Source organism: Lithobates pipiens, unplaced genomic scaffold (assembly GCF_037356315.1).
Source record: "Lithobates pipiens isolate NorthernLeopardFrog02 unplaced genomic scaffold, aLitPip1_a1.2 Scaffold_16, whole genome shotgun sequence".
In the NCBI taxonomy this organism is placed as follows: domain Eukaryota; kingdom Metazoa; phylum Chordata; class Amphibia; order Anura; family Ranidae; genus Lithobates; species Lithobates pipiens.
This window is the reverse complement of record NW_027507748.1, coordinates 555,784,506-555,803,876: the sequence shown is the minus strand read 5'-3', so window position 1 is coordinate 555,803,876 and position 19,371 is coordinate 555,784,506. Positions and strand designations below refer to the sequence as shown.

General features: G+C 40.0%; 1 protein-coding gene across 2 annotated transcripts in view; it reads left to right on the top strand.

Annotated features, from left to right (window-relative positions):
• Positions 1–17,266, top strand: part of MYO1A (myosin IA) — a 119,149-nt gene extending 101,883 nt beyond the window's left edge. For both annotated transcript variants that reach the window (XM_077483560.1, XM_077483559.1), the window contains 7 exons: positions 1,472–1,546; positions 2,712–2,846; positions 6,694–6,800; positions 8,762–8,894; positions 11,436–11,585; positions 14,477–14,610; positions 15,997–17,266. In XM_077483560.1, the coding sequence (XP_077339686.1) occupies positions 1,472–1,546; positions 2,712–2,846; positions 6,694–6,800; positions 8,762–8,894; positions 11,436–11,585; positions 14,477–14,610; positions 15,997–16,120 (858 nt within the window). In that variant the 3' untranslated portion in view covers positions 16,121–17,266. The remainder of the gene's footprint in view (positions 1–1,471; positions 1,547–2,711; positions 2,847–6,693; positions 6,801–8,761; positions 8,895–11,435; positions 11,586–14,476; positions 14,611–15,996) is intronic.
• The last annotated feature ends 2,105 nt before the right edge of the window (positions 17,267–19,371 follow it).

Sequence of the window (19,371 nt, the reverse complement as noted above, 5' to 3'; positions counted from 1 at the left end):
TCCAAGTCGCTTTGGATAAGTCTCTATGAGCTTGCCCCATCTTACCACTGGGATTTTTGCCCATTCCTCCTTGCAAAACTACTCCAGCTCCTTCAAGTTGGATGGTTTGCGCTTGTGAAAAGCAATCTTTAAGACTGACCACTTATTTTCTATTGGATTGAGGTCTGGGCTTTGACTAGGCCATTCCAAAACATTTACATGTTTCCCCTTAAACCACTCAAGTGTTGCTTTAGCAGTGTGTTTGGGGTCATTGTCCTGCTGGAAGGTGAACCTTCATCCTAGCCGCAAATCACACACAGAGTGGTACAGATTTTGCTCAAGAATATTCCTGTATTTAACACCATCCATCTTTCCCTCAACTCTGACCAGTTTCCCAGTGCTGACTGCTGAAAAACATCCCCACAGCATGATGCTGCCACCACCATGTTTCACTGTGGGGATGGTGTTCTTTGGGTGATGTGATATATATAATTCCACCCAAGGGGCCTGAGTAGCTTGCCAATCCCAATTATTATATAAAAAGACAAACCCCCTCCCCAAAGTAAGTATTTAGGGACTTTGCAGGCAACACAAAAAAAGAGATTTTATGAAAAATATTTATTTTTAGAAAATATATAAAATTATTCAGGTGCAAAACATCTGAAAAAAAAAATCATAAAAAACAGCAAAATACAATGAGGAATCATTAGTGCGTGGTAATTGTAGATATTCATCCCAAAGCGTTTCAGGACAACTGTGAAGTTCTTTCATCAGGGGCGTTCGGGATAAGGTGCAACTATCATAGCACATTCGATTCGCTGGCCATTGCACCGACATACAACTCCAATTAAAGTGCCGGTTGGTACAACACGGCCGAAGAAAGAGACACAGAAAGGATGCCGTAGAGGGTATATGGGATGTGTTTAGGAGGCCTCCTAAACACACGCCAGGACAGCCGTGCTGTAGGTTCTGGGATCATTTGTTTCTTTGTGGCAACCCCCATTGGGCGATAATCTGCTGCCACAATTTTGTGTATTTACCAGTACTACTTATTACCTTCGGGTTAAAATTAATTGACATCTAACCACTTTTAAAATTGTGGTTATCCATATTCAAATAGCCATATCTATCCCATATACCCTCTACAACATTCTCACTTCAGTGACACTCTATAGCAGTGGTTTCCAACCTCATTCCTCAAGTACCCCCAACAGGTCATGTCCCCCCCCCCCCCCCCCACCCCAGGATTTAAATAAAGGTTCTTAGGAAGCTGAAGGGAGTTGCAGACATTTAGTGAGGGGCATACGCTAAACAGCAGACTACCCAATTTTTCGAGCAAGTTCAAAGGCACATTGCAAGTGAAATGCAAATATTTAAGGAAAGAGAAACACTGCAAGTAAGCATATTACATACTTGCTTTTATTTTGCCTTTGCTTATAATTTTTAAGCTGGTGACAGGAGCTCTTTAAAGTCTGACAATTTATAATTACAGGTGAGGAAGGAATACAGAAAACAATTCCGTTCTTCTGCAGCAAAGACTTTGGCAAACTTCATCTACAGGGGCATTGTGAGTTCTTTATACTTTCATGTACTTTATGCTAGTTTCCCATTACAGCTGCTTTACTTGGATGATTTCATGGTATGTAATGTAATTAAATGCATTTAAATGTAAAAATACATACAGAATAATTCACCATACAGCCCAATGATATAAAACATTTTCCAACCCATCTTGTTATAATTAGCTGCAATGTCCTATTTATAGACATATTTTGTTTCTCAAAATATGTTTCACATTCAAATGCTATGTTACTATTTAGTGCATTTTAATATATACAGTATGTAAACCTACTAAGCTATATCCCTTCTACAGATTACCATCTGCAATATATACTGATGGTGGTACTGCAAGTAGTTTGTATATGGTCCTGAAGTGGTATTTCCCAACTACTTGCAGTTCCACTATCAGTATATATTGCAGATGGTAATCTGTAGAAGGGATATACCTTCAGAGCTATCCCTTCAGTATATATTGCAGATGGTAATCTGTAGAAGGGATATACCTTCAGAGCTATCCCTTCAGTATATATTGCAGATGGTAATCTGTAGAAGGGATATACCTTCAGAGCTATCCCTTCAGTATATATTGCAGATGGTAATCTGTAGAAGGGATATACCTTCAGAGATATCCTTTCAGTATATATTGCAAATGAGACATCCCTTCTACCAATTACCATCTGCAATATATACTGATGGTGGAACAGTAAGTAGTTGGAAAATACAACTGCAGGACCATATACAATGCATCATGCAATGTTTTTATTGTAGCAATTTGTATATATGTTGAATATTTTTCTATGAATCTTTAAAATTGGTACTTGTATAAATAAATCTTTAATTTAAAACTCTATATTTTATCTTTAAATTGCCTTAAAAACCCAATTTCAGAGGTCTACTACTTTCTCCTAATCAAAGGAATGATGGCAATTACAGACCTGGCAACATGAGTCATCAAATTATGCCATGAGGATTACCGTAGCTCGCCGGCATCTACTAAAAAAATGAAAAGCTTAGAAGGGGTTGACTTGTTTTTTTAAATCCTCATGCATGATGTTATCTTGGGTTTAGTTTATTCAGCCCCCCCCCCCCCATCAACCTGTTCAAAAGATAGCAGGTTTATTATATGGATTAAATATATTTTGCATCTCTTATAACTTTCTACCTCTTCACAGATCCAAAAATATCTCATAGGACTTAAAAACAACCTTCCTTCTATGTCACCAACAAACAAAACATGGACACAGCCAAAATATAAATTTCTCATTCCTTTAAATCAAGAACTAATGAAGCTATTCCATCTATGGAAGGTTAGTCATTTTATGTCATCATGTCGTGTTACACTTCTTACCAAACTTACGGTAAGAAGATTTTTAGAGCTTTTTTGTCCTGTTTACCCCGATTGTCAAAAGTAAAAGAAAAATGGAAATTTGAAGGGATTTCCTCTGATTTCCTGTGTCAGCTATGGGACAGGAAGTGAAGTGAAATCCCTCCAATGGAACCCATATGGCAAAAAAAAAAAAAAAAATTGACAGGGGTTATAAGCTTCTCTTACTCTATCCAAACTGAAAAGAAAAGTTTTGCCTTAAGTTCTGCTCTAAGGATTATAACATTGTTTATAGAACAGGGGTTGGTCAGATGGTGCTTACAAGGCCACCCACTGTTAATCATGGCCCAGTCAACAGGAATCTAGTGAAGTTTGCATCATCCATGGCCAGCCTAAGCTTGACACCCTTTTGCTTGTTTTTGTCATCATAGATTTATTGGCAATAATTATCTTACCAGCAGCTAGCGTTGTTTACTGATTTATGATTTCAAGTGGGTTTTGGAGTATCTGAATACTTGTCTGCCACTTCTAGGCAAGGTCAACGCTAAGGGATCAGTGTGATGTGTGGCAGCCCTTGCCCCCCCCCCCCCCCACCTCTGAAAAAGTTATCCACCAATATATCCTCTAATTGCCACCTGTTTCAACCCTGACCCACCATGCTGCAATCACATGCATTGCACGCGGTTGCAGTGTAGTTGTGACACTGCCCCAATTACTTGAATGGGTCATGTTTGGCAAGAAGGGTGTTTCATTTTTGTCGCAGCTACAAAGCTCCTTGATCGTGTGGCTTGTCAGGGGGCAGTAAATTGTGACTTAACCACCTGCCTTTACCGGCCTTGACCACATGTCTAAAAGAGCCCTTAGGCCAGGTTCATATTATTATTAAGGTGCAAGCTTGCACTGACACAGGTTTCCTTGATAATGGTTAATTGACAGTTAAGCAGCAGAATCCAACTTACACTACTTCAATACAGCAGTGGTGTTGCCCTTTCCAACCAATATTGCTTTTGTGTTACGAAACAGGCAAGCCTACTTTATCAAACGGATAGTTGTCTCGTGCCTATGTTTTTCTCAGCAGTGTAATGAATATCTAGTGCTAATGTATGTATATGTCTTATTGTTTCTATTCCTCTTAGTAAGGAGAGAGCTAGTTTTACAGATTTATATATATGCTTTAACTGCTTTAAGACTGCCCACAGTACTTATACTGCAGGCGGGTGGCACAGGCAAGCTGGATCATGTCATTCAGTCTGCTCTGGGTAAGGGGGATGCAGCACGCTGCTCCCATGTCCACTGGACACAGTGGTTTCTGGATGCCGACACCCGTCCACATTCAGAGGCTGGGGGATTATCTGATCGCTATGCAATCACAATGTCGTTAAAACTGTTATGAATTAATTCATTCACAACAGCTGTAATTCTATAGTGATGCTGTGATTGGTCCACAGATATCACATGGTACCTGGGCCAATCACAGCACCCTGTACCGTGTGATTAGCTGTAGCCAATCACAGATCACTAGTAATCACAACCGTTATGATATGAATCCATTCATGACAGTTCAAAACATGTTGTTAATCACTATAACTGCAATCAAATTGTAAAAAACAAATATCCCTGACCACCCCTCCAGAGTAGTACAGTATTAATATAGTGACACTGAACAACTCTGATGAAAGTATGTTAAAAAAAAAAAAAAATATGTTAAAAAAAAAATGTTAAAGAATAAATTAAAACAATATTAAATAAAAAAATATTATTATTTGTTTCAACCACTTAAGGATAGAGCCTCGGCTTTAGATTTGGTGTTTACTTTTACTTTGAACCCCCCCAAACATTATATATATATATATATATATATATATATATATATATTTTTTTTTTTTTTTTTTTCTAATACCCTAGAGAATAAAATGGTGGTTGTTGGAATACTCTGTCACACCGTATTTGCGCAGCGGTCTTACAAGCGCACTTTTTTTGGAAAAAATACACTTTTTTTAATTAAAAAAATAAGAAAACAGTAAAGTTAGCCCAATGTTTTTTTATATTGTGAAACTGAGTAAATTGATACCCAACATGTCACGATTCATAATTGCGCCTGCTGGTGGAATGGCGACAAACTTTTACCCTTAAAAATCTCCATAGGCGATGTTTAAAAAATTCTACAGGTTGCATGTTTTTAGTTACAGAGGAGGTCTATGGGAAAAATTATTGCTCTTGCTCTAACGATCGTGGCGATATCTCACATGTGTGGTTTGAACACCGTTTACATATGCGGGCACTACTCGCATATGCTTTCGCTTCTGTGTGCGAGCTTGGTGTGATGGGGTGTGTTAAAAAAATGTTTTTTCTTATTTATTAACTTACTTTTTATTTTTACACTGTTTTTAAAAATAATTATTGTTGCCACTTTTATTCATATTACAAGAAATGTAAACATGGCAGGACCTCTTAAATATGAGATCTGGGGTCAAAAATACCTCAGATCTCATATTTACATTAAAATGTGATAAAAAAAAAAAGTCATTTGAAAAAATAAAATAAACAAATGTGCTTTTAAGAGCTATGGGTGGAAGTGATGTTTTGACGTCGCTTCCGCCCTGCAATGGTATGGAGCTGGGTGGGGGGTCATCTTCCCCTCACTCAGCTTCATACCACACATGGAGAAGGATCCGATCACCTCCGCTGCTGCTGGCAGCTCTAGTAAGCGGCGGAGGGCACCGGAGCGTGGCGGGAGGGGGGGTCTTCTCCCACTACCAATAAAAGTGATCTTGCGAATCTGCTGCAGAGACCACTCTTATTTGAAAGCTGACAGGCCGCTCTTGAAGAGGATACTGGGGTTATGGTAGCTAGATGCTGCTATAACAATGATATTTCTCTTCAAACAGCCGACGTATAACGATGGTGGGTGGTCGGCAAGTGGTCAACATACCGTCACAAAGTCGGTATTCCTGATCACTGCCACATCAGTCATGTGATGGTGCTGTACTACAACGGTAACAGTATGTGAAAAAAAGTGAAAAAAATATTTTTTAATTTAATTTCTTCAATTTCCAAAAAATTGTGACAAAAAAGTTACAACTTCAAAAAAACTAACCATGCCACTTATTAAATACCCTGGACTGTCTACTTCCCAAAAAGGGGTCTTTTGGGGGGTATTTTTCATGTCTGGGCATATTTAGGCCCTCAAGAAATTTGGATTGATCAGTTTTCAGATATATATACCCTAGTTTGTAGACGGTGTAACCAATTAATATACACTTATTGTGATTTTTTTAACAGACTTGTAGCAGAATACATTTTGCCCCAAATTTATTTTAAAAAAAATATTTTATTTGATATGTTTTATAACAGAAAGTATTTGTTTACAAAATTTTCAGTCTTTTTTTCACTTATATAGCCAAAAAAAAAAAACTGTGGTGATCAAATACCACCAGAAGAATATTTGTGTGAAAAAAATCATATATGAGCAGGGCCCTCTGATTTCTCCTGTATTGAATTGCATTGTAATTGTACTGTCTTCCCTAACATTGTAAAGTGCTGTGCAAACTGTTGGCGCTATATAAATCCTGTATAATAATAATAATATAAATGTAGTTTGTGTACAGTGTTGCATGACTGCGCATTTTCCAGTTAAAGTAGTGCAGTGCTGAATAGCAAAAAATGGCCTGGTCATGAAGGAGGTAAAATCTTCCAGAGGTCAAGTGGTTAAAAAATGAATGGTTGGTAATTACAATTTTTACAGGCTTTCAGATAGATCTAGTACACCATGCCAAATACTGTATATTCAGAAGTGAATAAAGCATTTTCTTCTTTTTATTTTTGTATAGTGTAAGAAATTTAGGCAATCATTAACCCCACAACGCAAAGCGGCCCTTGAAGTTAAATTAAGTGCCAGTGAACTATTTCGTGATAAAAAGAAATCTTACCCAGCAAGGTTAGTATTACTATCTGTGTAGTGATAAAACAGTTCAATTAAAAATTACAAATCAATGGGTAGTAGTGAAAGTATTCAAACATTATCTCTGTTTTTCTTCATGTCTTTCTTCGTCATAGTGTGGCTTTAGCCTATTGCAATATCAAGACTGACCTGTAAATAAACAGCTTCAGTCAATCTCTACTTTTTTAGTGCTGAGAACAAGTTAGAATTTTGGTTTTTATTGCTATCTCTGACACCAATGGGCAGATAAACCATCAATTCCTGTCCCAATGACACCAGGAATAGAAATGTGGAGAACAGGTGTCCTGGGACAGGAAAACACAGGAACTTTTAAAATCACATAGAGTTTCTAACTTTTACTAAATCTACTAAAAAAAATGAAATAATAAAGATAAATACAGCTTTAGCACTGAGAATGCAGTTACCCAATGTGTTGGCAGCATGAGATTGTCCAAAATGTCTTGGTATGCTGACACCTTAAGAGTTAGGGGCCAAGCCCAACCCCTGAAAAAAAAAACCCACACCATAATCCCCCCTCCACCAAATGATTTGGACCAGTGCACAATGCAAGGTCCATAAAGACATGGATGAGCGGGTTTGGGGTTAATGAACTTGACTGGCCTGCACTGGATTTTTTTTTTATATAGTCATGAATTTATGTTATTCTGATTAAGGAACGGAGCAACACATATACATATTTTGGGGCTGATTGTTCATTATTTTCGCTTACAGCTTAGGTTTGAGTAATTTGTGCACTGAATTTTTTTTTGGTATACATAGTTACCCATTAAAGTGGAGCTCCACCCTAAAGTGGAGCTTCCGCTCATTGGAACCCCCCCCTCCGGCGCCACAATTGGCACCTTTCAGGGGACAGGGGGGTGCAGGTACCTGTACAGTACAGGTATCTGCACCCACTTCCGGCATAGATATCCGGAGAATCTACGGATATTTACGCCCCTTTCCGCAGGTCCCCCGCTGTCTGCTGGGAAACACACGGATCCCAGAGACAGAATGGGACCATCCTTATTACGCAGCGTGACTCGCGCATGCGCAGTAGGGAACCGGGAAATGAAGCCGCAAGGCTCCACTTCCTGATTCCCATACCCAAGATGGCGGCGGCAGCACCCGAGAGACAATCGAGAGATCGGCTTCGGGTGCTGACATTGCGGGCGCGCTGGGCGGGTAAGTGTCCTTATTTTAAAAGTCAGCAGCTGCAGTATTTGTAGCTGCTGGCTTTTAAAAAAAAAAAAAAAAAATGGCGGAACTCCCGCTTTAATACCACTCAACTCAAGCAAGCCATACATTATATAATTTTCTTTCCCTTAACCATAGGTTGAAGGAATGAAAATTACTTGATTCCCCCATCAACAAAATCAGTGTTGATGTGGAAATACTTCCCACAGTGCTAATGTGTTCTGCCAGCCGGGAGCCTTCCCCCACGGCAAATTACAATGATCACTGTTGGTGACTATAGCCACTGGCAGTGTTCACACAAATGAAACCCACAGGCTGGTTGTATTGAAGTCGATTGTTGGATCGACTTGAGTACAACCAGCCTTCCCATTCATGAATTGAAATTCGGCTGGTCCTTGTTGAACCAGCCAAATTTCAATCCGTCTATGGTTGGCCTTAGTCAAATGCCAAAATACTAAATCCCCTCCATGGTTCACCAAACCAGCCCCTACCCTTCTAATATGTATGCAAAGTCTTATTTACTTTGCTATGCTTTGTCCCTGTCCAGGTCGAATAATGAATGTCTTATCTGGTCAATTAGCAGTAATGAATATTTTATGGACTCCAAGATCATAGTGCCCCAAAAGTTTTTGAACCAAAGACCCAAACACATTGCCATTATGTAGCAAGTAATACATTTAATTCTTATCCTATCACCAATGTTCTGCTACAAATCAAATCTAATTTCTTTTTTTTTTATTGTTATTTTTTTTTCTTCTTCCTAGTGTTCCAAAACCATTCCAGGGAGATTACGTGGGTATACAGAATAATCCCAAACTTCAGAAGCTGGTTACAACTGTTCCTGGTAAAATAGAAGCAGCTGCCAATGTCCAAAGGATCAGTAAAACTGATGGAAAGGTATACCTTGTATATTTTTACCAAGAGTTGGCCAGTAGATTTCTTTCCTGCCAATTCCCACATTTAGTAATATATTTATGACGGATGCAATACATTGAAAATAGACTGCTAATAAAATTACTACAGAGGAGGTGAAACAGATTATACAAAAAAAAAAATAGCTGAAAGAATTAACAGTGGCTGAGTAGTTGGCATTTAACAGTTCATATTCCCATCGCACACATTAGTGGAATGAGCTCTCAAAATCATCGGGTACTGCAGAGACCACCAGCTGGATACTGGAGCATACACAACATAACGTAAATATTCACCAACACTCCACAGATCTTCAATTACATCCAAACATTTTTTTATTGAAGAAATATCACATCACAAACCGTGTAGTGCAATGTTTCGGAGCCTTGCAGGACCACTTTGACAGACATGTGATGATGCCAGGTGTGCTGGCAAATATTTTCATTGAGTAGTTGGCATGTCTGCCTTGCAGCACTGGAGTCCTAAAATTCTACTCCCACACCCCAAAGACATGCTAGTAGGCTAGGTCAGTATATAAAGTGTTGCATACATTGTCAGCGCTATATAAATGCCTGCAATAAATAAATAATTTTTAGGTCATGTGCTAGCCTGCATTCTGTAATTTTTTTCCTTTAACCACTTCCTAACCGTGCTTTAGCTACAGAGCATACAAAGCCTGGGAGGGCATCCATGGACATCCTCCCAGAGCCCCCCCCCCGCGCACCCCCTGTGGCATGCTCTGTGAGCGCTGTGTCCTTCAGATCACAGATCAGGGTAAAGGGCCAATCACAGCGGCCTTTTAGTATGTGATCAGCTGTGTCCAATCACAGCTGATCACATGTAAACAAACTTGCTGGTCTCATTGGCATTCCTTTCCCCACGCGCTGTCATGGCGTGAGATGAGGAGAGCCGGAATCGGCAAGTGTGACAGGGACCATTTACACTGATAATCAGGACACTGATCATTAGTGTCCTGATTATCAGTGCAGCCTCAACAGTGCCCAGTGCCCTTCAGTGCTGCCAATCAGTGCCCATCAGTGTTGCCTATCAGTGCCCATCAGTGCTGCCTATCATTGCCCTTCAGTGCCACCTATCAGTGCCTCCTCATCAGTGCCCATCAGTGCCACATGTCAGTGCCCACCAGTGGAGCATATCAGTGCCATCAGCGCACATAAATGAAGGAGAAAAATTACTTATTTGCAAAATTTTATAACAAAAACTAAGAAAAACATTTTTTTTTTTTAAATTCAGTCTTTTTTTGTCTGTTTAGCAAAAAATAAAAAAACCTAGCGGTGAGTAAATACCACCAAAAGAAATCTCGATCTGTCTAAAAAAAGTACAGTGTTGCATGACTGTGAAATCGTCATTCAAAGTGCCATAGTGCTGAAAGCTAAAAATTGGTCTGGGCAGGAAAGGGGTGCCGGTATTGAAGTGGTTAAATAACTGAAAACGTTTCACAGGTTTCTCAGGTTAGCCTCTTTTGACCTGCTCTCTGAATCAGTGGCGGCTGGTGTTTTTGTTTTCTTTGGGGGGGGGGGGGCACGAACAGCCATCACCCCTCGCTTGCTGTCTGCTGGTCGGTCCGGGGCACCTACCCCATCTAGGCAGCAGGCAGCAGGCATTGTGCAGTGGCTCCTATGTCCTTTCCTCCATCTGATGTGCGTCTCCTCCCCTCCCCCTAGGCATCCAATAGGATCGCCTGTCCTTTCAGCCAATCGGGTGATGGGTCTCAGACCCACTTCCTGATTGGCCGGGAGGAGGATCAGTGTTACAATAGTGAATATCCATTTGCTATTGTAACACACCTGGGTGGGCTCTGAGCGCATTCTCTGGCTCTAATCAGTGCTTCAAAAAATAAAACACCCCCGTATTGGAATTCATTGGTCTGGCGTCCTGCAAGAGGCCGGACGCATGGATCTGGGGGGTAGCGCCTGTGCGCCCTTAATGGACAGTCCGCCCCACTCTGTGCTTCTGAAGATTTACTTTGTGCATCATTCTCAATCACTGAAACTTTATCAGTGCTTGAATAGATACTACTGTAAATGTGTTATTCAGGATTAAAGAGACTGTTCATTGTTGATGACCTTTTAAAGATAGGAATGGATAGTTAAAATGTTGTCAATGAAAATATGTTTTTAGTAGGTAAATGGTTTATTACGCACAAAATGTAGTTTACCAAGCATGGTATAGCAGTCCAAAGAGAATCTTTGTATAATATGCTGACCTTTTCGACCCACTGAAATCTCTCAGGCTTGGATAGGTGTTGCTGGATTTAATCACACAGTGGCTCTGATATCTTTTTAGGGACTACAGTTGTGAGACCATCCTGCTGGAGTTCCTAGCTCTGTCCCAGTTTCTCCCTCCTCATTTAGCAGGAGGAGTCTCATGTTGGTTGGTCTGGGAACTGTGGTGTGGTGCAGAAATTCTCTAGAGATGCATAGAAGCAGATGAATGAAAACATCACATTTGAGTAGATGGCTCCTTTAACTGTGACAACCTAATAAATGTCTTTTTTTTTTATTACAGGGAACGCCCACATTACTTTTTCTTACAAAAAGTCACTTAGCTCTTGCGGATGCTAAAGGACAAGTGAAGTCATTAGTGAAGTTGAATGAGATTGCCAGTGTTTCTGTTACCAGGTTCAGTGATGGAATCTTTTTTATTAAGCTTGCTCAGGTATTATTCTACATGTGTTGTATTTTATCAAAACCACTTGCTAGACTTTTTGGCCTCCAAACTCTCATTTGGCAAGATGCATATTGCTTACATTATTTCCATCCATATTTGTGTCGAATAATCACATCACATAGCTTCTACTAACTCGGGATGAAGTTTGGCTTCCTCTAAACTCATCCCTGTCAAAATTTCAAAATTGCACTTTTTTTTACTTTAATTAACTGTGGGCCTGGTCATTACCCACCCGGCAACACATGAAAACAAAGGGGTGGGATGCTGGTGACATCAATGCCCTTATATGCACACATATGCCTATATTTAACCACTGATATTCGCTATGTATGTGTCCATACAAGGGCACTAATGTCACCAGCATTCCACCCCTTTGTTTTTGTGTGCTGCAGAGTAGGGATGATCAGGCCTGCAACTGACTGGAGTAAAATAAAAAACATGTTCAGAGGATGCCCAAGATCATCTCTACTCCTAAAATTGTATCTCGGTATTTAAAAAAAAAAATAGCTGTGATGTCACCCACACACAGGGTGACATCACAGCTAATGAGTATTTGAAAATAGCCACCTTTTCCCATTATTTTTCCCCATCTTTACCCTCTGTACCTCCCTGATCTTGATTTGCTGGCAGGGGCGGACTGACCATTGGGGCACTCAGGCACTACCCAAGGGCCCCATGCCACTAGGGGGCCCCATCAGGGTTGCCAGCCTCAATAAAACCAGGGACAGTATGTAAAAATCTGTGTTTTTTAAAAAAATCCCAAGATTATAGCTGCCCCGCCTCTCCAGTACCGTGTGTGTGTGTGTGTGTGTGTATACTGTGTGGCCCCATAATCTCCTATTGCCCAGGGGCCCCATAAGTTGTCAGTCTGGCCCTGTTTGCTGGCATGGGCAGTCCCTAATCAATCTGGCTTCCCCCTTTCCCTTCAGGAGAGGCTTCATTGATATTTGCATACCGGTGTCCTGCTTGACCCTGTGTGTTTCTAGCACTGATTTGCACGTGGCTGCCTTCTGTTTGTTGTTTTGCTTTTGATTTTTTTTGTATACTTTCAACTGCATTTTATTTAACTGCATCCCTGTTGCTTTTCAAAGCCAATGTCTACCTTTTAGTTTCTGTATCTCATGTAGCTTTTGTTGGTTATTTATGTCTGTACAATATGCTTGCAGCCAATTAAAAACCTTTGTTAAAGAAAATAGCCATAACCATTTTGCCTTTTTAGTGCTTAGATTTGGAAAGAGATGGAGAATATTACTCTGAAAAGTCTTAAAATGGCCTGTTTTGCCAAAGCTAACTATTCACATTGAATGCAGTAGTTGGAGTTTTGGTATCCTTGAGCAATGAGCACAGAACTTTTTATCAGGGAACCCACTTTCCTTTATCAAGCAGCGCTTATTTAAAGAAACTTTGTTAAAGAGTTGCTCCAGATTCTTAAGTGAAAATCAAAAGTCAGTAGCTACAAAAACTGTAGCTGCTGACTTTTAATAAACAGCCACTTGCCTGTCCCATGATCTAGCGGTGTGCTCACCCCAGCTGTTTTCTTCCTGTGTCCTCTCTCGCCAGCATCTTTACTATTGGCACCCGGCTGTGACAGCTTACGGCTTCACAGCCAAGTGCCCACTGTGCATGTGCGAGCGGTGCGGCACTCTGTGACTGGTCCCGCAGTCTTCTGGGACCTGTCATGTGTCCCAGAAGACTTTGGAAGGGAGAAGAGGAAGGAGAACTTCTGATAGCCTAGGCGATCGGAGTGGAAGTGGGAAAGGATACCTATCAAAATCGGGTACCTGCTTCCCCCCTCCCCAAAAGCTCCATTTCAAAAACAGGAGCGGGGAGAAGGCCTTAAAGAGGAACTTCTCCTTTTGGATGGAGCTCTGCTTTTATTAAAGCCTAGTTTTTATTGGCAAATCCCAACAAGGACACAGCCTGCATGGAGATTGTATGTGCTCTCAGTACTTGTGTGGGTTTCTGCCATGTATTCCAGTTTCCTCCCACAATCCAAAGATGGTGGGTCAACTGGCCCCGTTCTAAATCATCATAGTATGTTTATATATGCAAATGAGGTTGGAGCCTTAGATTGCAAGCTCTACAAGGACAGGGAGTAATGTGAATGTACAATATATTGTATAAGTAAAGCACTATATTAATTGTGAGCACTTTATAAAGACCTGTAATATATAGCTATAGAATTACATACGGCAAGCCCCAATACACAATTCTATCACATAGACTAATCAAGCTATTTAAATTAAAGCAACTTTTTACTGGAAAAGTATGCATTAACACATATTGACTGATGCTTTTTTTCATATACCTACTAATAGACAGGGCAATACAGGTGCATTATTGTTGCATCCTGCAGATGGTAGAAAAAGCATGTTACAGGGGACCTAAAAAGTAGAAGCTGTGCCTAAAATAGGCAAGCAGAGGACAAAGAAGGAGAGGCTAGGGACTGTTGGTAATGCATTATGCTTGAATGCAACAGAATCCGATAAAATGTATTGAAGAATAAACAGGATCCAGTGGATGTACACATTTCATTGACTGTCAGTACCACAGTGCCTGGGATGATCTCACACAGCAGGTATACAACTATAAGGTTGTAGGCAGTAATTGCCCAGACACCCTCACATTCCAGGATGTGCACTGCTATTTTTCAGGAGGAATTCATGTCAAACAGTATATTGATCGGTACTTCTTAAGCACAATTAACATTTTCACATTACCCATGGAATAAAAAAAAATCTTCACTGTTTTAATTCTTTGCATTATTAGAAAGTTCACTGTTTAGGTTTCAATTTGTTTGTATGCTTGCGTTAACTCTAATGCCTACAGTAGTAGTTCATTTTGTAACTGCATTTGTAAAATGACTCTCTGTGTTGCAGACTGCCACCCCAGGTGGGAAGGGAGGAAATGACATCCTATTAACCAGTGAGCATGTAATAGAAATCACGTCTAGACTTAACCAAGCAGTACTGGAAATGACACAAAAGAAGCTGAACCTGCAGATTACTGATCAGTATGTCTTACAGATAATGTATTTTGTATATACGAGTCCTACACATCCATAAATGTCATAATATAATTGCCAAAGAAGGAGTCAGTCAGTCTGGCAAGATATGTTAAGATGCCAGAGGGCCAGCTAATAACTTTTGTTATAGGATATTGTTAAAGGGAAAGTATAGCTTAATTTCAGTGAGAAAATTTACATTTTTTTTTTAAAAGAGTACTTTAATATCATTTGTTATAATAAATATATAGATATGTAAATTAGTCACTAGAGCAGTGATGACGAACCTTGGCACCCCAGATGTTTTGGGACTATATTTCCCATGATGCTAATGCACTCTGCAATGTAGCTGAGCATAATGGAAAATGTAGTTCCAAAACATCTGGGGTGCCCAGGTTTACCATTACTGCACTAGAGGGACCTTTTGGTGGCTTAATGCAATAACTCTTGCTCTTTGAACAGTTGACATAAGGGAGTGGATTGTTTTCAAAGTACCAGGTACTGTGAGGAGCAGTAAAGCACAATCTTTATGTAGCACTGACAAGTAGTTAAATAGTTACATCGTTTGTAAGGTTAAAAAAAAGGCACAAGTCCATCCAGTTCAGCCTACTGTATGTGTGTGTATTCATGTCTGATTTTTATTTTCTAACAATTCCCATAGTCTCCTGAGGAAGACATCTAAATTTTTTTTGAAGTTGTTGACACTCTCAGTTCAGTAGCAATTCCTGGAGGAGAACCCTTTCCTATAACCTCAAATCGTGACCGTGTGTCCTCTTTAGGGATCTTAGAGTAAACAGTTATCGGAGTCACCTTTGATATATTTGTGCATTGTAATCATATCCACACTTATTCTCCAGAGCAGTGGTGTAAGTAGAACCTTCAGGGCCCCATTCTCCATTCCCAATTTTCATTGCGGGAAACTTTAGTACTATATTAACGATTTATATATATATATATATATATATATATATATATATATATATATATATATAGCTATATAGATTATATAGCTATATAGATTATATAGCTATAGTATAGCTTCTATTATCTCCCTGTAACACCGGAAGATTACCGCTGCACTATGGGGAGGGAGTAGAGGAAATTTGACAATTTCCAGTAAGAGAACAACCACCGGCACAAGGGACACTTCTCATTCATTGTAAGCACCGTACCTTGGGTTAATTTAAAAAGATAGCTAAGCTGAGGCTTACAGGCTCAAAATAATGTAAAGTATCACAACCCTCAGCAGCCATTTCAGTTTCCTATGCATAGGAAAAAAATATAAAATGTGAGGGTTACTATGGATTACTGCACTTTGTACTTCTTCATTGAGTTTGTGTCATAACATTTGATGTGACTGGTATGTAATTTTCGATTTATTCATTCTCTGTCTAGGTTTTCTGTGACATTCAAGAAGGACCCAGTAGCTGTTAAATTTGTTGAAACCTCAGTGCAGAATGGCAAAGGGCCAGTGTTCAAGAAGAAGGGAAGCCAAATGGTGGAAGTGTATGTGCAATGAGAATGTGTGCAGAATTTGGCTTGAGAAGGTTTTACCCTAAGGAAGCAATGGACTGATAACTAAAAGGTTTCTATGGTTCTGAAAAGTCATGGGTCAGAGAATTCTTGGAGAAATGAACAAAGGACAAGCCTGAGATGCAAACCAATTTTCTGCTGTTCCAGTTCAGAATTGAATAATTTGAAGGATTGCCAAACCCATCTGCAGAGATCCCTCATTTACATCTAGTTTGTCTCTTGAAACAGATGCAAACATGTACATGGCTGGCTGGATCAAAACTGGACTAATATAGTTAGGATGGTCAAGTAAAAAACAGTAAAGATACATTTTTCCAAGTGCCAACTTGCATGTTTCAAGAGACAACACAGCTGTAAGGAAGAAAGGTTTTTAGTCTGGGCTGAGAAACACTTTCAAAATACATTTTCCTACTGCACACTAATACTTTTGAACTTTGGATAATTTCAAAGAAATAAATCTTTGAACTTCTGTTAAAAAAAAAAAAAAAAAAAAAAACAGAGCAAAGATTTTCATTTAACCATGTTCTTGTCACACACTCCCTTTTTCCTCCCCATACATAACTATATGGATTCTATTTTAACATGTTTTCTTACCACTGTGACTCACTAAGAAAATTGAGTAATGGTACCGTTAATAATGAGAAGCACAGTGAGCTTTAATTTGCTAGGTGTTAATATGTTTATAATTTTAATTTCTTTCAAACGTAAAATTAAAATGTAAATTCAGATACCAATTCAGTATGTATATGTATAAATGGCTCTCATCTTGTAGTATGCTTTGCCGGGCAAGGGCAAGTCCTAACCCTAATCAATGAGAAATTTTATGCACTAAATAATTATGGCCTAAGACAGTGAATAAATGAAGGTTTATCAATCTTTATTTTATTTTATAAATGCTTTATTATAGGTTTGAACTTCACTGGACCATACAGTTGACATACATAGGTACATTTATAAGCATAAAGTGCTTCTGTGTAAAAACATATCACATAGAGCAATATGGATGTATTACCCATAAGCAGAAATTCTGTGTCACTTAAAGTACAGATCTGTCAAGTTCTTTTATGACCCATGAACATTCTCCGTGAGATTAAAGAATGTGTTCTCAATAAACACTGAAAGTGGTTCATCAGTGCATCCCTTATGTGGTTTCTTTTGAATATTTAAATTGGTATACCAGTAACAGCTGATCAGTAGCACCAAGTGAGTACAAAGTTGGTGTCAGAGTTTGTAAAAAAAGTGCTCCAGTAAACAATGTAAAATCAAAACGTTTATTTTTTTGTTTCGATTTGGGGAAGGGTTAAACCCCCAATAGGTTAATTAATTAATTATTATTATTTATTTATTTTTCTGCTTGTGTCCATCTGGGAAGTGTCACCTTCACTTCCTGTCCTGGATATGAAACAGCAAAGTAGATGAGATCTCTGCAAAGTAAATAGAATTCCCATCTTTGAGTTGTCAGAAGGACAGATGTCCTCATTGGGGGATATACCCTCATCTCTTGCTCTGGTGACAACTCAAAATGTTTGGATTCATTTTCCGTCTCAGTGACAATAGCCACCAGGACAACTAGAGGGTTGACTCTCTCCAGTGAGGACACAGATACTACTCAATCTAAAGCAAGAAAAATCAGGGATGGAATGGCCTCTACAATGAAGCATTGGAAATTAAGTATCTGGTGCAAAGAATGGTGGAAGGAGGCTATGTTTAGACATGATATGTGTTAATTATGTTTGGATCCCCCGTGCAGCCTGTACATTAGATGAAAGTGTGCTTGGGGAGAACACCCACACAGGCTACAGCTGATTTGGTTTAGAGAAGCATGCGGCACTGCAATGCTGGACTTACAGGAAGGCAGGGGTACTAGCAAAACTGACTTGCACAGAGGTGCTGGATTCACAGGGAGAATTGTAAAGGTCCGTAGAAGAACTTGGCTGCAGGAACTTATTGGAACTTAGGGGCGATGGGATGTCCAAGGAATACAGAAGTGCATGGGGGTCCCAGAGGAGCTGGATACTGTTGGAGTGCACAAGAAGTCTAGGATAGGCAGGATGCCCACTGGTTCCAATGAGACAACCCAGCACCAACACACATACATCCTCTAAAAGGGCAGAGACTTAGAGTCTAAAGAGTCACCTTGTGTTCACGAGAGCTACTGAAGGTGAAGATTACCAGATTGTGTTCCTCTGACTCACCTGAACAGGCAGCTACTAGAAACTAAGGATAGGTAAGAATCCCTTGCAGCACTCAGACACTGGGATCACAGGTCAATAGGTAGTACAGCCCAAGCTGGTATGAGTGCATGGAAACACAGAGGCACTGGGAATGGGTAGCCACACAGGATCACTAGAAATAGAAAGTGCACAGGGACACAGAGTAGAAACCAGACAAAGACATAGGGAGACACTGATGCAGGCTGCAGACTTGGGCTGGCGATACACAGAGCATATTTTTTCAGGAAAGAAATCTACTTGATTCCTCCATCAACACAGAGCGTATTGATGTGGGAATCCCTCCTGCCACGCCATTGTCTTCTCCTGGCAGGGGGTAGGTGAGGCAAGGGAAGCTGTCCCCACTGAGAGAAGACAGTGATTATTGCTAGTGGCTATAGCAGCTGCTAGCGATAGTTGCAGGTAAAACCCAGCATGCTGGTTGTACCCAAGTCGATCGATCGTACATTCAGCCTGCCCATACATGGTTCAAATCTTTGGCTTGCCTATGTGTGCACAGGTGATGGTAATGAATGGCAGGCTGAAATTCATGGGAAATCACATTGACTGGGACCTGGCAGAGGTACACAAGGGTAACAGAGGGATTATGAAGGAATGCTCAGAGGATACAATAGGTGCAAGGATACAGATTGCAGGCAGGAAGTCACTGGAAACAAAGTTGGACCAAATAAATTATTTCCATTACAGAATGATGTAGCCACCTTGTGTGCTATAAAGGACAGTAATGGCATTAGCTACATACAGTAAGCAGAGCTTTGTTCCTGGCAGCAGTAGGAGAAACTTCCCATCTGGTGCCAGAGAGTCAGGAGAAGCCTTGTAGTTTTATAAGTGAATACAAGGCTTCCCCTGATTGGCCTGAAGTGGAAAGCATGACATCATCAGCCTACCTCTCCAACTCAGCCAATCAGGGCAAGCCTTGTATTTTATGACAAAAAGGTGGAGAAGTACTCATCGTTATTCTAATTCTGGCAGCAAACAAAAAATTGCTTGGCTCAAATGTACTATT